This window comes from Bubalus kerabau, chromosome 10, assembly GCF_029407905.1.
Source record: "Bubalus kerabau isolate K-KA32 ecotype Philippines breed swamp buffalo chromosome 10, PCC_UOA_SB_1v2, whole genome shotgun sequence".
Taxonomy (NCBI): Eukaryota; Metazoa; Chordata; class Mammalia; order Artiodactyla; family Bovidae; genus Bubalus; species Bubalus kerabau.
The window spans coordinates 91,953,846-91,972,515 of record NC_073633.1 but is presented as its reverse complement, the minus strand read 5'-3'; the positions used below and the strand labels follow the sequence as shown (position 1 = coordinate 91,972,515).

The following is an 18,670-nucleotide window of genomic DNA, read 5'->3' as shown; positions in this document are numbered from 1 at the left end:
TGTTCTTCATCTTGCATTTATCTCCTCCCCTACCTTTTAGTGTGGTGCTTCCTATCAGTGGGTGTTCAGTAAATCTTAAGTGTAGGTTTGAGGGTGGGTGGTTGATCAGCCTACATTCCAGTGACCCTCATGTCTGATCTTGGGGAGCTCCAAACTGGGGGTCTTCCCTGCGTCATTCCACCTTGCATCTGCTTTCTTTTGGTGGTCAACTCTTGCAGTTCAGCAAATTGCTACTATGCCCAGCTTCTTTGCTGTAGCAGAGACTGGCAATACTTGATTTAGGTTTGAGCTGTGGAGTTCTGAAAGTCTTCTCTGTTCAGAAGGTATTTTCTGAGCCTCATTTCTGTTCTTGGCAGAGTACTGGTGTGGCATGGGGAGGGGTCACACAAGGAAAGATTTGTCAATGTCCCTGTCCTCATGGTGGTAAAATCTAGCTGGAGAGATGACAAATAGCCTACATGGAAGACAATCAGAAGTCAAGCATGTAGGAACAGGAAACCCCATAGGGGCTGACTAAGTGCTCAACAGTCAGACTACAGCTGGAACCACATCTGCTGATTGCTTCCTCCGGTAGCTAGACTCATGGGAGGGGCTTGAATGATAGCATCGCACCTGCAGGCCTGGAGATGTTATCAGGTCTGAGGCAGTTCCTTCCATGAAATTTGCCCACTTTGGCAAGGGGCTTGGAATCCAATTGCCAAGGGCTTGCATCTCAGTTCTGCCATTAGAAGCTGGATGACCTTGGGCAAAGTTATAGTTTTCTCTTCTGTAAAAACCAAACCAGAGATAATCTTGCTGACTTTAGGGAGTTGTTGTAAGGAATTAAATGAAATAGCGTGAAAAATCATTTAGCAACTGCCTAGCACACAGTGGGTGCTCATTATGTATTCATGTCCTTCCTTCTGCTTTGAATAATAGCTAGGACTGGAATGTTCGGCCAAATGGTTAAGGCTATGCACTCTAGTACCCATGGCCTGAACTTGAAGCCTAGCATAGAACACTTGCTGTTCTGTGACCTTGGACAAGCTACTTAAATGCTAGTTTTCTCAATTTTAAAATAGAGATTTGGGGACTTCCTTGGTGGTCGAGTGGTTAAGAATCCGCCTTCCAGTGCAAGGAACACGTTCAACCCCTGGTCAGGGAACTAGGATCCCACATGCCATGGGGCAACCAAGCCTACACGCCACAATGAAAACCCAGCACCACCAAAACAGCATAGAAAGCAAAACAACAACAAAAATAGGGATTAAAGGAGGGTGTGTGTGCACGTAAGTACAGCATTTAGAAGCAGAGCCTGGTGGGCTGCCGTCTCTGGGGTCACACAGAGTCGGGCACGACTGAAGCGACTTAGCAGCACCAGCAGCAGCGGGCAGGCAGCTGTGGCGTGGTGAGCAGAGAGTCAGCCTTGATGGAGTTTCTGACCTTCCCTGGAGGCAAGTCTTACAGGCCGTCCAGGTTTCCCTGGTGCTCCTCCTGCCTTCACCTCATCTCTTTCCTCAAGCGCCTGCTAAGTTGCTTCAGTCGTGTCCGACTCTTGGCCTGCTAGGCTCCTCTGTCCACGGGATTCTCCAGGCAAGAATACTGGAGTAGGTTACCATGCCCTGCTCCAGGGGATCTTCCTGACCCAGATATCAAACCCATACCTCTTTCGTGTCCTGCATTGGCAGGCGGGTTCTTTGTCGCTAGCGCCGCCTGAAGGGCTGAGGAAACCCAAGAGTGTCGCGGTTATGTAAGCCACCAGCGCACTCACAGGTCTGAGGACAAGCCCTGTGCTTAGGGGAGGGCTTCTAAGGGAGTCTAGAGTCTGACCAGCTGTGACACCGCTTCTCAAGTTCTTAGGGACCTAAGCTTAGCCTTTTAAATCCATAAACCTCTTTCATGGGCGATTTGTCCCCAAATCAATGAGATTGCTTTTGTTCCTGAAGGTCTGCTCCATCCTTAATCCTGAGTTGGCTTTTTCAGAAAAAGCCAGGGGCTGGGATTTGGGAATTTAAAAAATACAGTCATGTGAGCAGGCTCTGCCTGCACGTTATTGCTGACTGTGATGTGTTCCTAGGAGCTGCCAGGTGGTCCTGGGTGGCCCGTCCTCATGAGTAAACCGTTGATAGAGTTCAGTGTTGCCATGCCCAGCAGCCGCCTCGCTCCTTTCCGGGGCATCCAAGACTCAGTCCCAGGACCGCCCTCTGAGCCTGCTCACACTCAAAGGGGGCTTTCCTGCAGCGTGCCATGCCACCCTGGGGGCCCAGAGCCTTTTCTGTGTGTCATTTTGCCCAGATTAGTTATGCCTTGATCACTGAGGTGTGGTGATTTCACTGAGGTGTAAACAGTGGTCTGAGTGGCCCTGGCCAAGCAGGGAGAGCGGTATTAATAGGAGCGGAATTTTGTGTTGAGCGTGCAGACTTGCCTCCGCAGCACTGCTTTGTGGTGTTTAAATGCACACATCAGTGTGTAGGGATGAACCTTGAGTGCTGAAGTCACTTCTGGGTTTTGTCCACAGGGTGTGGTGGCGGCCTCCCTGCGGGTGGCCCTGCTGTCCACGTCTGAGGCACCAGAGTCCAGACGTGCAGCCCAGGAGTGGGTGGGTTTGTGTGTTTGGGATGGAAAGTTGACATAGTGCTTTTTGTAGCACCTTTTGGTGCTTCTCTGGTGGCTCAGACGGTAAAGAATCTGCCTGCAGTGTGGTAGGCCTGGGTTCAATCCTTGGGTGAGGAACATTCCCTGGAGAAGGAAATGGCAGCCCATTCCAGTATTCTTGCCCAGAAAATTCCATGGATAGAGGAGCCTGGTGGGCAATAGTCCATAGGGTGACAAAGAGTCAGATACAACTGAACAGCTAACACTTTCACTTTAATGCCCGTAAACTCTGTATGGACTTAAATGACCCTTTATGAAAGAACATTTTCGTATGTTTGTCTATGTACATTCTTCTCAACTGTTGTTCTCCGTGAGCTCTAGTTTCTGACTAATCTGTAATGATTAATAGATCATGAAGATCATCGCTAATGTGTACAGACGTGTGTAGATACACACCTGTTCGTGGTCACCCATCACATAGAAACAGCCTTGTGGGGGTGGCATCGTGCTGTGCGCTTTAAGATTGCTCATGGGGGTTGATCAGCTTTAAGCAAACCTGGTGTATGGAAATTTAGATTAAACCCAGATTTCTCTCTCATGTGGTGCTAATTTAAAAGGAACCTTCACATGTTATTTTAAAAAGCACACTTTCTCAAAGAGCCTTGTCTAGACAGTTTGAAGTTTCCAACCACATCATTCCCCAGGTCTGGGTTCAGAGCTAGTCTGGAAGGGAAGTGATGTTTCCTGATGTGCCAGTAAACTGCATCCCTTTCGTTCAATGCCCATTTATTGAATAATCCCCTGTCCTGTTTACCAGGCAGAAAACTAATGTCAGAAGAAAGGGTGAAATTTAAAGGATTCAAGGGGTTGGGTCAAGGAAGCCAGGCCTCCCTGAAATAATCAAGGACTCAGAGAAGGAACTGAGGGTGAGCTGGGCTCTAAAAGGTTCGAGGTTTGCAAGCAGTGAACCTGCTGGGATAGAGATGATGAAGGGTTGGACTTGTGAATCACCCAATGCAGGGACATCCAGAGAAGCAGATGGAGATGAGACTGGAGGTGAAGAAAGACAGGAATATCAGGCTGAGGGGCGTGGACGTGGTCCTCCCTGGGAGAAGGCTGGCTCCTTGAGGGTCCTTGAGCTGGACCCCGTGGAAGGTGCTTCTGAACACACTGTGCAAGCTGGTGGGGGAGAGGTCACATCACCTGAAAGGGACACAGAGGCAAAGTGGGAATCCCAGGGAGGCTGGGGAGGGTCTAGACAGCATGGATGTGAGAAGGCAGAGGCCAGGGAAACCGAGAGATGAGAGAGGCAGAGAGAAGGAGCAGAGACAGATGACAAGGAGAACCAGGGTAGGTGGCTGAGCGGCTGCAACGGTCAAACGAGCACATCTTGTTTGTCCAGGTGGCCTGTCCTCCCAGGGTTGTCACCCGTGCTGTGGGAGAGCGTGGCGGATGGGAAGGGAGTGAACCCTCCTGACATAGAGCATCCTGCTGGGAAGTCCATTCCGATGGGCCCACTAGTCCTCAGAGCAACCCCCTGAGCTAGGGGGTATGAACTAGGCAGTACAGTACCTTCCTGTGGGCTAGGAAACAGGCGAAATGAAGGGAAATAACACGTCAACGTCAGCCTTCTAGTGACTGGCAGAGCTGGGCTGTGAACTCAGACCTTTCTGACCCCGGAGCCTTTAACCGCTGTATAGAGTGATGACAAGTCAGAGGGACATTGGGGTAGAAAGGAGGAAGCAGGAGAGGTTTGCTTTGAAATGAACAATGTTCACTCTTAAAATGAACCTCATGGGTGTGAGCTCCTTGAGGAGCAAGGTGATTCCTGGTGAAGACATAAGGAGACCAAGTTGGAAGGGAGCCTTCAAGTCCGGGGCTTCCGCTGCAGGGAAACTCTGATCCAGTAAGGGGACATTTCTGATCCTTGGTCCCAGGGAACTGGCTCTTGGGAGCCCTGAAATCCAAGAGATATGTTGTCCTGATCTGGTGACTATGGCCAAAGGGGAGGAATGAGGCAGTGGGGGCCTAGCCGTGGGGCTGAGAGTGGGCCCGGCTTTCTCTGATCAGCCGGTCTGCCTGGGGGAGGAAAGGGCCAAGGAGGAATGAGGTTTGGTGGGTGAGAACCTGCTTGCTGATGTGGTTGCCTCCTGGATGAGGTGCCTGCGACCTTGGCAGAGGGTTCAGATGGGGACCAGTGGTCTGTCCCGGTTCCGGTAGGACTGAGCCCTCACCATGGTGTTGAAACAGAGCTCCCTGCCTTTTGTGAAAGCCCCAGGGTCTTCCTCGGATGGTCTGGGCATGTTCATGACCAGGCAGCTTTGGGGGGCAGCTTTGTGCCTGGGTTCTGATTCAGTCTGACTTGGGGCTTTTCTGAGTGCCCCATGTGGATGGTGATGGGGACAGTGGTTCTGTGGGTCTCAGAGCAAATATAACACACGTTGTGCTGTGCTGCGTAGTGGGTTAAGTGTGGACGTCTTAGCCCAGATGCAGCCTCGTGGTTTCTGGATTAATTTTTGCTCTGCCAAGTGCATAATCCGGAACGACAAGTGATGCGTGACGCAAGTATGGCTTCCTCCTGTCACCCAGAGCCCTCGGGCTGTACAGGCGTGTTTTTAACTGGGACATTTGCACTGCGAGTGCTCATGATCGCAGCTCTTGCAACAGGGTTTAGATGCCATCCTTGCGTTTGCAGAAAGGGTGAAATCAAATCAAAGATAAAAATAGAGTGTCTTCCCAGTCTGCATCTCCATCCTTCATTCACCCCGTTTGGATTAAATGTCTTCTTTTGGGGCAAAGTGCACCATCGTAATTAGGCTCCTAGGCTCTGAAGGCTGGAGACTGTGACTGGGTTTGTCTGTGAGTTGTGTACTTTGCCCATGACTATTTGAGGAGGATAAAACTAGAACAAATGCTGGGGCAAAGGGCAAGCCAGAACCAGTTAGCAGTGATTTTTTTTTTTTAAGCAGTGATTTTTAATCCTTTACATTCATGGTGTGAGTCTTTGCTTTTTTTGTGAGCATGGAAAAGATGAGGATCCTACCCTTGGGAGCACCATTCTCTCAATTCTTCACATTTTTCTTGGCCTCACTTGGGCTGCAGGTCTCTGATTTTCACCCTGGTGGGTGTCCTATCGAGTGTGTGACAGAACTCAAAGGAGTGAAAATATAGGCTTCTAGGTTGACTGATGTCCCACCAGCACCATTTCCTGGGAGGCAGGAGGTGAGCTGGGGCCCAGAGTCGGACAGAACTGGTTTGGGAGCCCAACTCTTATGCTACCAGCCAGTGTGATGCTGGCTGCATACTGACCAGTTTTTCTCATTTTTGTCTTTGTTGTAAGAGTTCATGGACTAAGTGAAAAAGATAAGCTGTATTACATGCCCAGTGCCTAGCAGATGCTCAAAAGCTAGTCAGGATCCTACCCTCTTCCCACCCACACCCCCACACCCATTTTCTTCCCTTACAACTGGAAGTACAGCATGGTTTGTAGAGAGAACATAGTCATTAGCGGGCAGACCTGTGTGATTCTACCAGCTTTGTGTAGATAAGACCTTCTCCCAATATCTATCTGTCCATCCACCCAGCCAGCCAACATGACTGAGTTCCTGCTAAGGTACAGACTCGGAATCTAGGAGCTGGGTATAGGGCTCTGGACACTCACTGAGCATGGCTTTCAAGAAGCAGGAGAAATATATGCTCTGAAAAACAGAAGAGGCAGCAGCTGGCAGCATGATCCCTGTGTTTGAATGTTCACACTGGGTATGAAAGTGCCGCCAAAGCCGGCATCCTCCTGGAGAAAGGTCCCTGTGGGACAGCCTTGCCGCCTGGCCAGGGTCGCCTCAGGCCCTTAAGCTGATTGCCCCATCCTGAGGCTGGAAAAGCACTCATTCAGGCTTAGAGTGTGGACAGAGTGTGGACAGAGGATGGAGTGGGGCCTCTGAGGGCTCAGGTGTGCAGCGTGGACCCAGCTGGGAGGACCTCCCTCTCGAGGCAGATCACTGGGCATTAGGTCCCCCTCCATCAAGGTCCTTTTGAGAATGAGAGAATCCCAGAACCTTGAGTGATGTCCCATATCTTCCCTCATTCTTGCCAAAGGGACCCCCTGGCATCCTGTTTGACTGCTAGATCTGCAACTTCAAAGTGCTTAGGAAACCAGAGAGGGCGTGCAGTGGCCCAGCTTCCCAGCTGTGAAGGCTACATTTGCCCCTCTATCTTTGGCTGGTTTTTACCCTCAACATCTTGGAGACCAGCAGTTAAGAAGCGGGACTCAACTCTGATAGATTAATGTAAGTGAGGATCAGATAAAGCTCTAAGGACATGAAATACCTTCTCTCATGGAGGAGCCTGCTCGCTTGGACTTTTCTCATGACTTTAGCCCTGAAGGGCAATCTAGGCCCCATGAAGGAGGCACGTCTTAGAGACGCCAGGAGATCTGGTTTCTCAACTCTGTGTGACCCTGAACAAGTCACTAAACCTCTATTTGGTCCTCTAATAATGGGTTTATAACAGAGGATGATAAAGGAACTCTGGAACTATTGTTCAATCATTTCAACCCACAAATATCTCCATTTGTGTTACCTTTTGTATCTCTCTTTTAATTCTCCCTGTCCCCACTAGATTATAAAGCTCCTTGAAGCAGTATCTGCCATATATGTCTCTGTACCCCCTCAGAAATCCAGCAGAATACATTCCAAAAAGCAGGTGCTTAGAAGATCAGTTTGACTTGTTGATTGTATACAGTACGCACTGGAAGAATGCTACTCTGAACCTGTTGATGATGACTTTTGAGACTCTTTCAGAGCTAAGAATCACTAGTGACTACCTTGAGTGGCTATAATTGACAGGCTAGAAAACCAACTGGGACGATGAGTGCACTGGCAGTTAATGAAGTTATAATCGGCCTGAAAGCAAATTGCTTCTCTCCCTGCAAATTCAATAAAGGAGAAGTGGTACCTTAACACAAAAGAGTTAGCGTCTCTCAATTCTAGAATTTGAATCTTGCATGAGTTTTCAGGCTGCTTTCCAATTTCCACCTTGGTATTTCATGTGGCAGAAAGGTTTGGGACCTTGTATCTCAGCTGGTCACTCCTGAATCACGGTGTTTCTGTTGTCAGAAATCGCCAACTGTTAGGTCCCTGAAGTTAGAACTGCAGTGCTGATATGAGATGTTTCAATTTGTTGGGGTATGTGAATGTGTGTGTGTGTGTGTGTTTATAGCCAGTTTGCATGTGCCAATGTCCTGTGTATATAAATGTATGCAGTTCTGTGAATTCACACCACAGATGCTTTCTAAATGACAAGTTGCAGAGTGAACTTAAACACATTTGTCAGTGTGGTCACAATGTTTGGCTTCCATCTCTCACTGAATGCAAGTTCTTGGGGTTGTAGTGTATAGAATTTATTCCTCAGCTGGTCTCTCAGCTATAGGTTAACAGATTCAGTGAAATCAAGAATTTAACTGGAACCAAAAGCAAAACTAGCATTGTTTTACTTTACCACAGAGATGGGAGTATAAAAACTGCTCTTCATTAATTTGTTGTTAGAAAAAAAAATCACCTGCAATGAGAACCCCAACTACAATCTTTTTCAGTGGTTCCCTCGTAGCTCAGTCAGTAAAGAATCTGCCTGCAATGCAGGAGACCTGGGATCGATTCCTGGGTCGGGAAGATCCCTTGGAGAAGGAAAAGGCAACCCACTCCAGTATTCTTGCCTGGAGAATCCCATGGACAGAGGAGCCTGGCAGGCTACAGTCCATGTGATCACAAGAGTCGGACACGACTTAGCAACTAAACCACCACTGATAGTGACGGTGGTCAAGGGGGTGTGTGTGTTGACCTGTCAATCAAAAGAAAGATCTCTGGTGTCTTGAGTGGGAAACAACCCCTGTCTGGGATTTAAGGACTGGAAGTTGAGGATTGTTTCTTATTAGGAGTCTCTTAAATGTGTGCCTCTTGGCTATTGATACTACAATTGATTGTCTCTGTCTTCTATAGCTTGGAATTGCCATTGGGTTCTTGGTCCCTCCCGTCTTGGTACCCAACATCAAAGACCAGGACAAGCTTGCCTACCACATCAGCATCATGTTCTACATAATAGCAGGTGTGGCCACTCTGCTTTTCATCCTTGTCATCATAGGTAAGGTCACAGATAGACCCATGGGGGGCGGGGAGACAGGGAGGTCCTGCTGACCTGGGTGAGGACCTTGTGAATATGGCCCTAGAACACCATTCTAGGTATTATGTATTTTATAAAACATGTCTATAGAAACTGGAAGCCAAGCTTCCAATGGTCTTCAAATGTTTTAGCCAGAGTAGTTGCTGCCCATACAATATTAACTGGTCCTGTGTGCTTTGTTAGATGCTCAATCAAGATTAGTTCTAATGACCAGTTCCTCAGTATGACCTTATTAGAATTAATGGGCAGCCTTGATCCCCTTGATACAACTCTGCTGAGCAGTTATGATACCACAGGCCCTGTGCTGAGTGTACCTGTTCTCATCGACCCCTATGGGGGGGGAGGGGAGGTCCTAATATCAGTGTCTCTTAACCAAGAGAAAACCGTGACTTAAGAGGAGATAAGGAAATTATTCAAGATTAGATAGTAAGTGGCAGAGATTGAATTCTAGCCTAAGCTGCTAACTCCATAATCTACATTTCTGAAACAAAACAAGATTGACCCACAAACGCTAAAACTCTCATATATTCACCCGAGAAGGCCTGGAGCCCACATTTTTTAAATGTTTTGAAAAAATGTGTATAGGATAACACTCATTATGAAAAAATCTAGAAGATACAAAAAGTATACACAAAACGATGACCATTAACTTAGCCTAGAATTAGTTAATCCCAAGGACCAGCCCCAGAGAACTACTGTTACTCCATGTATACAGATTTAATCATTGAGATGTTTGGTATAATTTATATCATCTTTTATTATCTGAGTAATATCAGATGGGCGGTGATAAAGAGTGTAGAAGTTTTCATTTTCAGTGAGTCAATTGTCTTTAAAGGTTAACCAGCTTTCATTTAATATTTGAAAACTCCACCATACACGTTAAAGGTTTCCTTCCCACCTGCCGGCCTCACCTCCAGAGTCAAACACTATTATGATCATGGACCTCCCCTAGCTGATCTCACTGGGTCATTCCCTCCTGGGGTCCACACTGAAAGGAAGGGCTTTTCAGAGTTCACAGAAGCTCCTGGACGGAGAACCTGGACTTCCTGGAAAGGTGAGAAAGGTGTTCCTTTGAAGCTGTGGTTGAGAACAGGAAGGAACATCCTCAGACAGCCTTGAAGTTTCAAATTATAATGTGCTCAGCTCCAAATTCTTGTGTTGGTAGCAGGTGAGGGCCTGGTCCTGTGCAGAGATCCTGGAGTTCGGACCTTTCTTTGCTTTACATTTTACTAGCAAGCAGTGACCATTGCTCACTGAATAAAGAACTGAAAAATCTTATCCAAACTGTGGTTTGTGGTCGCTCAATCCTTGAGCAAACAGCCATTGTTGCCAAGAGTGAAAAAAAAAAAATCTCTCCCCTTGATTTCTTTCCCCTGATAGAAAGGGAGGTGAACAGGTCAGACAATGATTGAGAGGTTCCCAGCGGGTGGGGGAAGTTGGCCAGGACTATTTCCGGAAAGGAAGAAGCACAGCTCTGAAGTCTGGACTGAAGATTTATCTGGGTGGAGGGGGAAGACCTTTGATGTTCAAGAGAGTAAACCTCATTTCCAAAGCTTCCTCTAACTGGAAACCATCTCCTGACCTTTCAGGAGCATTCTCATGGAGGCTGGGGGTGAAGAGGGGGGACCAATTTAGGCAGACAGCTGGTTAAACTGATCTGGCCCCCAGAGAACTGGACAGCAGTCAGTGCAGTGAAATGGACTGTACCGGCTGTACTGAAGCTAGAACATACGGAGAATGGTTTTCCCACTGTCCCTCCCCGGTCCCTCCTATCAGAGCCCCAGTCCTGCAGGAGCGTGTGTTAGTCCTCTGGTTTCCCAGGAGGCAGATGTCCGATTCACACTCTGAAACTAGGGAGGGACTCGAGGTCTCTGCAGTAGGAGCAGCTCCTTCCCTCACTCAGGGAGTGTTTATTGGCAGCAGGTGCCAGGCTCTGTGCTCAGCATGGGCAGCCCAGCCCTTTCCCCGGGAGGCGCTCTGGGGCTGAGTCCTCATCTGGGCCCACAATTCCCAGAGCCTCAGCTCTCACTTCCTTTCTGTCCACTGGTTACTATGGGATTTTTCAGTGCTCTGCCATTTGGTATTTGCCATTTATTACAGGACTCCTTTATCCTTGAGCACTGCCTGGAAAGTCCAATGATCGCAGCTGTCCAAAGGTCATCAAGAAAAAGTAGTCAAAGGACCAGCCCCTCAGCCACAGACAGTGAGATGCAGCTTCAAGAGAGGAGACTCGAGAGGATTTAATCAAAGAGTTAATATTTCCTTTTGGAGTCTGAGCCCCTTCTCAGATGAGGGAGTCAGCTCTTATCCATGTGTCAGCTCTGCAGGAGTAGGACCAGGGGACTTGCGATGATCTCTGTTTTTTTCCTTTCAGTGTTCAAAGAGAAACTTAAACATCTCCCCAGCAGGGCCCAGTCCCTGAGCTATGCCTTGGCGTCTGCTGATGCTTCATACTTAAGTTCCATCATCCAACTCTTCAAAAACCTCAGCTTTGTGCTGCTAGTCATCACCTATGGTATGATGCACGTGTGTCCGTGTGTCCGGGGCTGGGCATGTGAGGCAAGAGGACTGATGTTTCTGTGCACCTTACTGTTTCCAGATCCCAAATGTATATGTAAAGTCATCGTTTAGGGTTAAGCAGAAGAGCCAGCTGTGCCGCAGAGTCTTCCCTGTTCCTTTAAGTTTACCAAGGAAACCATTCCTTTCCCTGTCAAGTCACCCGGCAACATGCCTGCTGACCCTCCAAGTCTCATCCCAGTATGTATGTCTGCTGTGAAGCAGTATTAGAAAGAAAGTGAAGTCGCTCAGTCGTGTCCTACCAGGCTTAGCCTCAGTCATAGCCTAACAGACTTCTCCGTCCATGGGATTTTCCAGGCAAGAGTGCTGGAGTGGGTTGCCATTTCCTTCTCCAGGGGATCTTCCTGACCCAGGGATCGAACCCGGGTCTCCTGTATTGCAGGCAGACACTTTAACCTCTGAGCCTCCAGTATTAGGCTAAAGCAGTATTAGGTGACTGTGTATTGTGCTGTTCTTAGTACATCTTTGGAGAAGGAAATGACAACCCACTCCAGTACTCTTGCCTTGAAAATTCCATGGACGGAGCAGCCTGGTAGGCTACAGTCCATGGGGTCGGAAAGAGACAGACAGGACAAGTCATTTCCAGATCTCTTTTCCCACAAACTAGGAACTCCCTGAGAGTAGAGATTTCTTTAACCTGGATAATTCATCAGCAGTAGGAGGAATTGTAGCCTGGCGCAGGTACTCCAGCCGTTGTTAGATGCGTGATTGAATGAATGTGTGGACGGATGTTTACATGAGTTTCACTAGGTGAATCACTCCCCAGCCAATCCTTCATCTGCTAACTTGGCTTCTTTTCTACCTGAATGGAATACAACATCCAAATTTCATGTAATTTTCTTGGCTTTGGTAAGATAAATGTCAGTCTTTCTGTTGGCATATTGGCTTACCTTTCCAGCAAGGTGTTTGCAGCATCTTCTTTCTAATAATTAATGGTAATATTGTCCTACACCTGGGCAAGGCCACAACCTCAGGGCATTCCATTAAAGGTGTCTTTACAGATCCATGCAACTCTGCTGCTATCCACTCTGCCCATTTAACTCTCCAGTTTGGTGTAATTAAAATCCTGGAAATATATCATGCTCAATAACTAGAAGAAAAAAGATGTGAGATTGGTTTGACGTGACTTATTCTTAGTGAAATCCCAGTTGGCTATTGTTCAGTTGCTTAGTTGTGTCCAACTCTTTGTAACCCCATGCACTGTAGCATGCCAGCCTTCTCTGTCCTTCACTGTCTCCTGGAGCCTGCTCAAACTCATGTCCATTGAGTCGGTGATTTCATCCAACCATTTCATCCTCTGTTATCCCCTCCTCCTCCTCTTTCACAGCATCAGGGTCTTTTTCAATGACTTGGCTATAACCTTAGGTTTTCTCTAGGCTCCGAAACCATGTGTTTTTCAACAATAATAACATTTACTATGTGCCAAGATTTTTTTATTTAACTCCCACCACACCAATGTGCAGTAAGCGGTATCATTTTTCCCAATTTAACATTTGAGGAAACAAACTCAGAGAGATTAATAATACCTCAAGAACACACAGCTTTTAAATGGGCAGAGCCAAGATTCAAACACAGATTTGTTAGACTCCAAAGCCTGATCCATGATTGCCTGTGCTCCTTCCTTGAATTTTGCCAGGGAACAGCACGCACTGCAGTACTCTTGCCTGGAAAATCCCATGGACAAAGGAGCCTGATAGGCTACAGTCCATGGGGTCTCCAAGAGTCAGGCATGACTGAACGACTTCACTTTCACTTTCACTTTCATGCATTGGAGGAGGAAATGGCAACCCACTCCGGTATTCTTGCCTGGAGAATCCCAGGGACAGAGGAGCCTGGTGGGGTGCTGTCTATGGGGTTGCACAGGGTTGGACACGACTGAAGCAACTTAGTACTAGCAACTTAGCATTTTAAGCTTATCAATGCCCTTTGCCTGAATTAAACTGTTTACCTGCTGAGGCGTTAGCTAAGAGGTGGTATCATCAGTAGAGAGGCACCCTTGGTTTTCAGGCATATGAATCGGTTAGGTGAATAGCCCCAGGTATCCATGTCAGGAGCTACCCCACGTCCGAGGTCAGGGGCAGCAGCCGAGAGTGCCAGGCTGCAATGGCACAGGAACAGCAGAGAAGAGCTACCCAAGTCCGAGGTCACAGGCGGCGGCTGGGAGGAGCTACCCCACATCTGAGGTTAGGGGTGGCGGCCAAGAGAAGCTACCCCATGCCCGAGGCCAGGGGCAGCAGCCGGGAGGACCAACCCCACGTCCAAGGAGCTGTGGCTGCGTGGGCGCAGTAGAGCCTAGAGGAGCTATCCGACATTGAAGGTCAGGAACGGCAGTGGTGAGGCGATACCCTTCGTCCAAGATAGGGAGCAGTGGCTGCGCTTTGCTGGAGCAGCCGTGAAGAGATACCCCACGCCCCAAGGTAAGAGAAACCCAAGTAAGATGGTAGGTGTTGCAAGAAGGCATCAGAGGGCAAACACTGAAACCATACTCACAATCTAATCACACTAGGACCACAGCCTTGTCTAACTCAATGAAACTAAGCCATGCCCGTGGGGCAACCCAAGATGGGCAGGCCATGGTGGATAGATCTGACAGAATGTGGTCCACTGGAGAAGGGAATGGCAAACCACTTCAGTATTCTTGCCTCGAGAACCCCATGAACAGTATGAAAAGGCAAAATGATAGGATACTGAAAGAGAAACTCCCCAGGTCAGTAGGTGCCCAGTATGCTACTGGAGATCAGTGGAGAAATAACTCCAGAAAGAATGAAGGGATGGAGCCAAAGCAAAAAGAATACCCAGCTGTGGATGTGACTGGTGATAGAAGCAAGGTCCGATGCTGTAAAGAGCAATATTGCATAGGAACCTGGAATGTCAGGTCCATGAATCAAGGCAAATTGGAAGTGGTCAACCAAGAGATGGCAAGAGTGAATGTCGACATTTTAGGAATCAGCGAACTGAAATGGACTGGAATGGGTGAATTTAACTCAGATGACCATTATATCTACTGCTGCGGGCAGGAATCCCTCAGAAGAAATGGAGTGGCCATCATGGTCAACAAAAGAGTCCAAAATGCAGTACTTGGATGCAATCTCAAAAACGACAGAATGATCTCTGTTCGTTTCCAAGGCAAACCATTCAATATCACAGTAATCCAAGTCTATGCCCCAACCAGTAACGCTGAAGAAGCTGAAGTTGAACGGTTCTATGAAGACCTACAAGACCTTTTAGAACTAACACCCAAAAAAGATGTCCTTTTCTTTCTAGGGGACTGGAATGCAAAAGTGGGACGTCAAGAAACACCTAGAGTAACAGGCAAATTTGGCCTTGGAATACGGAATGAAGCAGGGCAAAGACTAATAGCGTTTTGCCAAGAAAATGCACTGGTCATAGCAAACACCCTCTTCCAACAACACAAGAGAAGACTCTACATATGGACATCACCAGATGGTCAACACCAAAATCAGATTGATTATGTTCTTTGCAGCCAAAGATGGAGAAGCTCTATACAGTCAGCAAAAACAAGACCAGGAGCTGACTGTGGCTCAGATCATGAACTCCTTATTACCAAATTCAGACTTAAACTGAAGAAAGGAGGGAAAATCACTAGACCATTCAGATATGACCTAAATCAAATCCCTTATGATTATACAGTGGAGGTGAGAAATAGATTTAAGGGCCTAGATCTGATAGATCTAGGTCTGATGAACTATGGAATGAGGTTCATGACATTGTGTACAGGAGACAGGGATCAAGACCATTCCCATGGAAAAGAAATGCAGAAAAACAAAATGGCTGTCTGTGGAGGCCTTACAAATAGCTGTGAAAAGAAGAGAAGCGAAAAGCAAAGGAGAAAAGGAAAAATATAAGCATCTGAATGCAGAGTTCCAAAGAATAGCAAGGAGAGATAAGAAAGCCTTCCTTAGCGATCAATGCAGAGAAATAGAGGAAAACAACAGAATGGGAAAGACTAGAGATCTCGTCAAGAAAATTAGAGATACCAAGGGAACATTTCATGCAAAGATGGGCTCGATAAAAGACAGAAATGGTATGGACCTAACAGAAGCAGAAGATATTAAGAAGAGGTGGCAAGAATACACAGAAGAACTGTACAAAAAAATCTTCACGACCCAGATAATCACGATGGTGTGATCACTGACCTAGAGCCAGACATCCTGGAATGTGAAGTCAAGTGGGCCTTAGAAAGCATCACTACGAACAAAGCTAGTGGAGGTGATGGAATTCCAGTTGAGCTCTTTAAAATCCTGAAAGATGATGCTCTGAAACTGCTGCACTCAATATGCCAGCAAATTTGGAAAAGTCAGCAGTGGCCACAGGACTGGAAAAGATCAGTTTTCATTCCAATCCCAAAGAATGGCTATGCCAAAGAATGCTCAAATTACCTCACAATTGCACGCATCTCACATGCTAGTAAAGTAATGCTCAAAATTCTCCAAGCCAGGCTTGAGCAATACGTGAACCGTGAACTTCCTGATGTTTAAGCTGGTTTTAGAAAAGGCAGAGGAACCAGAGATCAAATTGGCAACATCCGCTGGATCATGGAAAAAGCAAGAGAGTTCCAGAAAAACATCTATTTCTGCTTTATTGACTATGCCAAAGCCTTTGACTGTGTGGATCACAATAAACTGTGGACAATTCTGAAAGAGATGGGAATACCAGACCACCTGACCTGCCTCTTGAGAAATCTGTATACAGGTCAGGAAGCAACAGTTAGAACTGGACATGAAAAAACAGACTGGTTCCAAATAGGAAAAGGAGTACGTCAAGGCTGTATATTGTCACCCTGCTTATTTAACTTTTATGCAGAGTACATCATGAGAAATGCCAGACTGGAAGAAACACAAGCTGCAATCAAGATTGCCAAGAGAAACATCAATAACCTCAGATATGCAGATGACACCACCCTTATGGCAGAAAGTGAAGAGGAACTCAAAAGCCTCTTGATGAAAGTGAAAGTGGAGAGTGAAAAAGTTGGCTTAAGGCTCAACATTCAGAAAATGAAGATCATGGCATTCGGTCCCATCACTTCATGGGAAATAGATGGGGAAACAGTGGAAACAGTGTCAGACTTTATTTTTTGGGGCTCCAAAATCACTGCAAATGGTGATTGCAGCCATGAAATTAAAAGACACTTACTCCTTGGAAGGAAAGTTATGACCAACCTAGATAGTATATTCAAAAGCAGAGACATTACTTTGCCAACAAAGGTCCGTCTAGTCAAGGCTATGGTTTTTGCTGTGGTCATGTATGGATGTGAGAGTTGGACTGTGAAGAAGGCTGAGCGCCGAAGAATTGATGCTTTTGAACTGTGGTGTTGGAGAAGACTCTTGAGAGTCCCTTGGACTGCAAGGAGATCCAACCAGTCCATTCTGAAGGAGATCAACCCTGGGATTTCTTTGGAGGGAATGATGCTAAAGCTGAAACTCCAGTACTTTGGCCACCTCATGTGAAGAGTTGACTCATTGGAAAAGACTCTGATGCTGGGAGGGATTGGGGGCAGGAGGAGAAGGGGATGACAGAGGATGAGATGGCTGGATGGCATCACTGACTCGATGGATGTGAGTCTGAGTGAACTATGGGAGTTGGTGATGGACAGGGAGGCCTGGCGTGCTACAATTCATGGGGTCGCAAAGAGTTGGACACAACTGAGCGACTGAACTGAACTGAACTGAACTGATCCATGTCAGTCTTCAAGGTCTGTGGTCTCCAATCCTCCTCTTTCCACCTTCTCGGTTCTGAGTGTGTCTCTGCATTCATTCACAAAACAAAGTTTCTAATTCTCAGGGTGGCCAACTAAAGATAAAAATGGTGATAAAGTGGAGTTGCTCACCACTGAGAGATATTCAAGTGTAGGTGGAACCAACCACTTAGTGGGGATATTGTGGGGAATATCAGCCTATAGATGGATAGTGAAACATGATAGTGAAACTTTGGCCACCTGATGCAAAGAGCTGCCTCTTTAGAAAAGACCCTGATGCTGGGGGAAATTGAAGGCGGGAGGAGAAGAGGACGACAGAGGATGAAATGGTTGGAAGAGGATGACAGAGGATGAAATGGTTGGATGGCATCACTGATTCAATGGACATGGGTTTGGGTGAACTCCAGAAGTTGGTGATGGACAGGGAGGCCTGGCGTGCTGCAGGCCATGGGGTCACAAAGAGTCAGACACAACTGAGCTACTGAACTGAACTGAAATGTGATGATCTTTTGGTTCCCTTCCAGACTCAGGATTCCATGCTTCTAAGAACTTTCCCTTTTCCCTAGAATTAAACGTTTTGAGTGCATCAGCCTTGACCACCATAGTCCTTATTGTGTCTGACAACAGGGCATTTGAGACCTACCATGGAATTCTAGGGCAGATAACCTCTTAATAAATATCTTCTGTGAGTAAGAATGGTGATGGTGGTATTAAACAGGCAATGGCCTCATTCCAGAGGTTTCTAGTCTTCAGTGCTAGAGGCTATTGATGGCAGGGTCAGGTCACTGACCCATGAAAGTAAGAAATAACAAAATGTCAAGGAGCAGCACTGTTTGATATGGGCTCAGCTCTGGGCCATGCTGCGGGGCAAAGCGGCTTCTTTTCCTTCCATCTTGCACAGCTGGTTGCATCTATGGTCTTCAGTCTGGCAGAATGGTGTTAATTCCGTGGTTCTGGTTATCCTTCCTTATCTATCTGGTTAAGTGATAACACAGAGAATAAATGCGTTAACACTTCTGGGATGGTGGAGTGAGGACGGTAGATCTTCTCATCCTCCATGAAAACAAAAACACTGGCAGAGATTATCAGCATCAGTAATTTCAGGGTTCTTGACTAAAGGCTTAACCCAACGAGCATCTGCTCAAGGCAAATGGCTAAATAATGGTAAAGTAGCAAGCTTTGTGTCTTAAATTGTCCTATTCCAATCCTCCCATCTAGACTCTGTGGTAGCCTTGAAAACCAGCTTCCCAAACATGATAGCTGTGAAAACTAGCAACCTCACAGCCACTGGAGGGGCCAAACAGTTTTGGACACCCCCCCCCCGCCCCCCTCCCCAACAAAGTCCCATCCCTAGCTCACTGTTTATAGACGTCTGTTTCCCTGGAAAGGCTCCATTCAGAGGATTTGCCTATATGTGACCTGACTCAGAGTTTTCTCAGTGGGAAAGCGCTATGTCCAGGGTATTGATTGAAAACAGTCACTGTTTAACATCACAACTGCCTGAGGTTACAATACCAGTTGGGGTCATCAAGAGGCTGGCCGAAGATCTTGAAAGGAAAATCTGGAGAATGAGACAACCAGGGGGCTTTGGAAACCTCTCACATATTCTTCAGTTCAGTTCAGTTAAGT

At 47.0% G+C, this 18,670-nt stretch overlaps 1 protein-coding gene across 1 annotated transcript in view; it reads left to right on the top strand.

Annotated features, from left to right (window-relative positions):
* The window catches only part of LOC129621821 (feline leukemia virus subgroup C receptor-related protein 2-like), a 58,012-nt gene that overhangs the window by 13,956 nt on the left and 25,386 nt on the right, over nt 1–18,670 (top strand). The window contains 2 exon segments of the mRNA XM_055538707.1: nt 8,568–8,709; nt 11,123–11,263. Of these exon segments, the coding sequence (XP_055394682.1) occupies nt 8,568–8,709; nt 11,123–11,263 (283 nt within the window).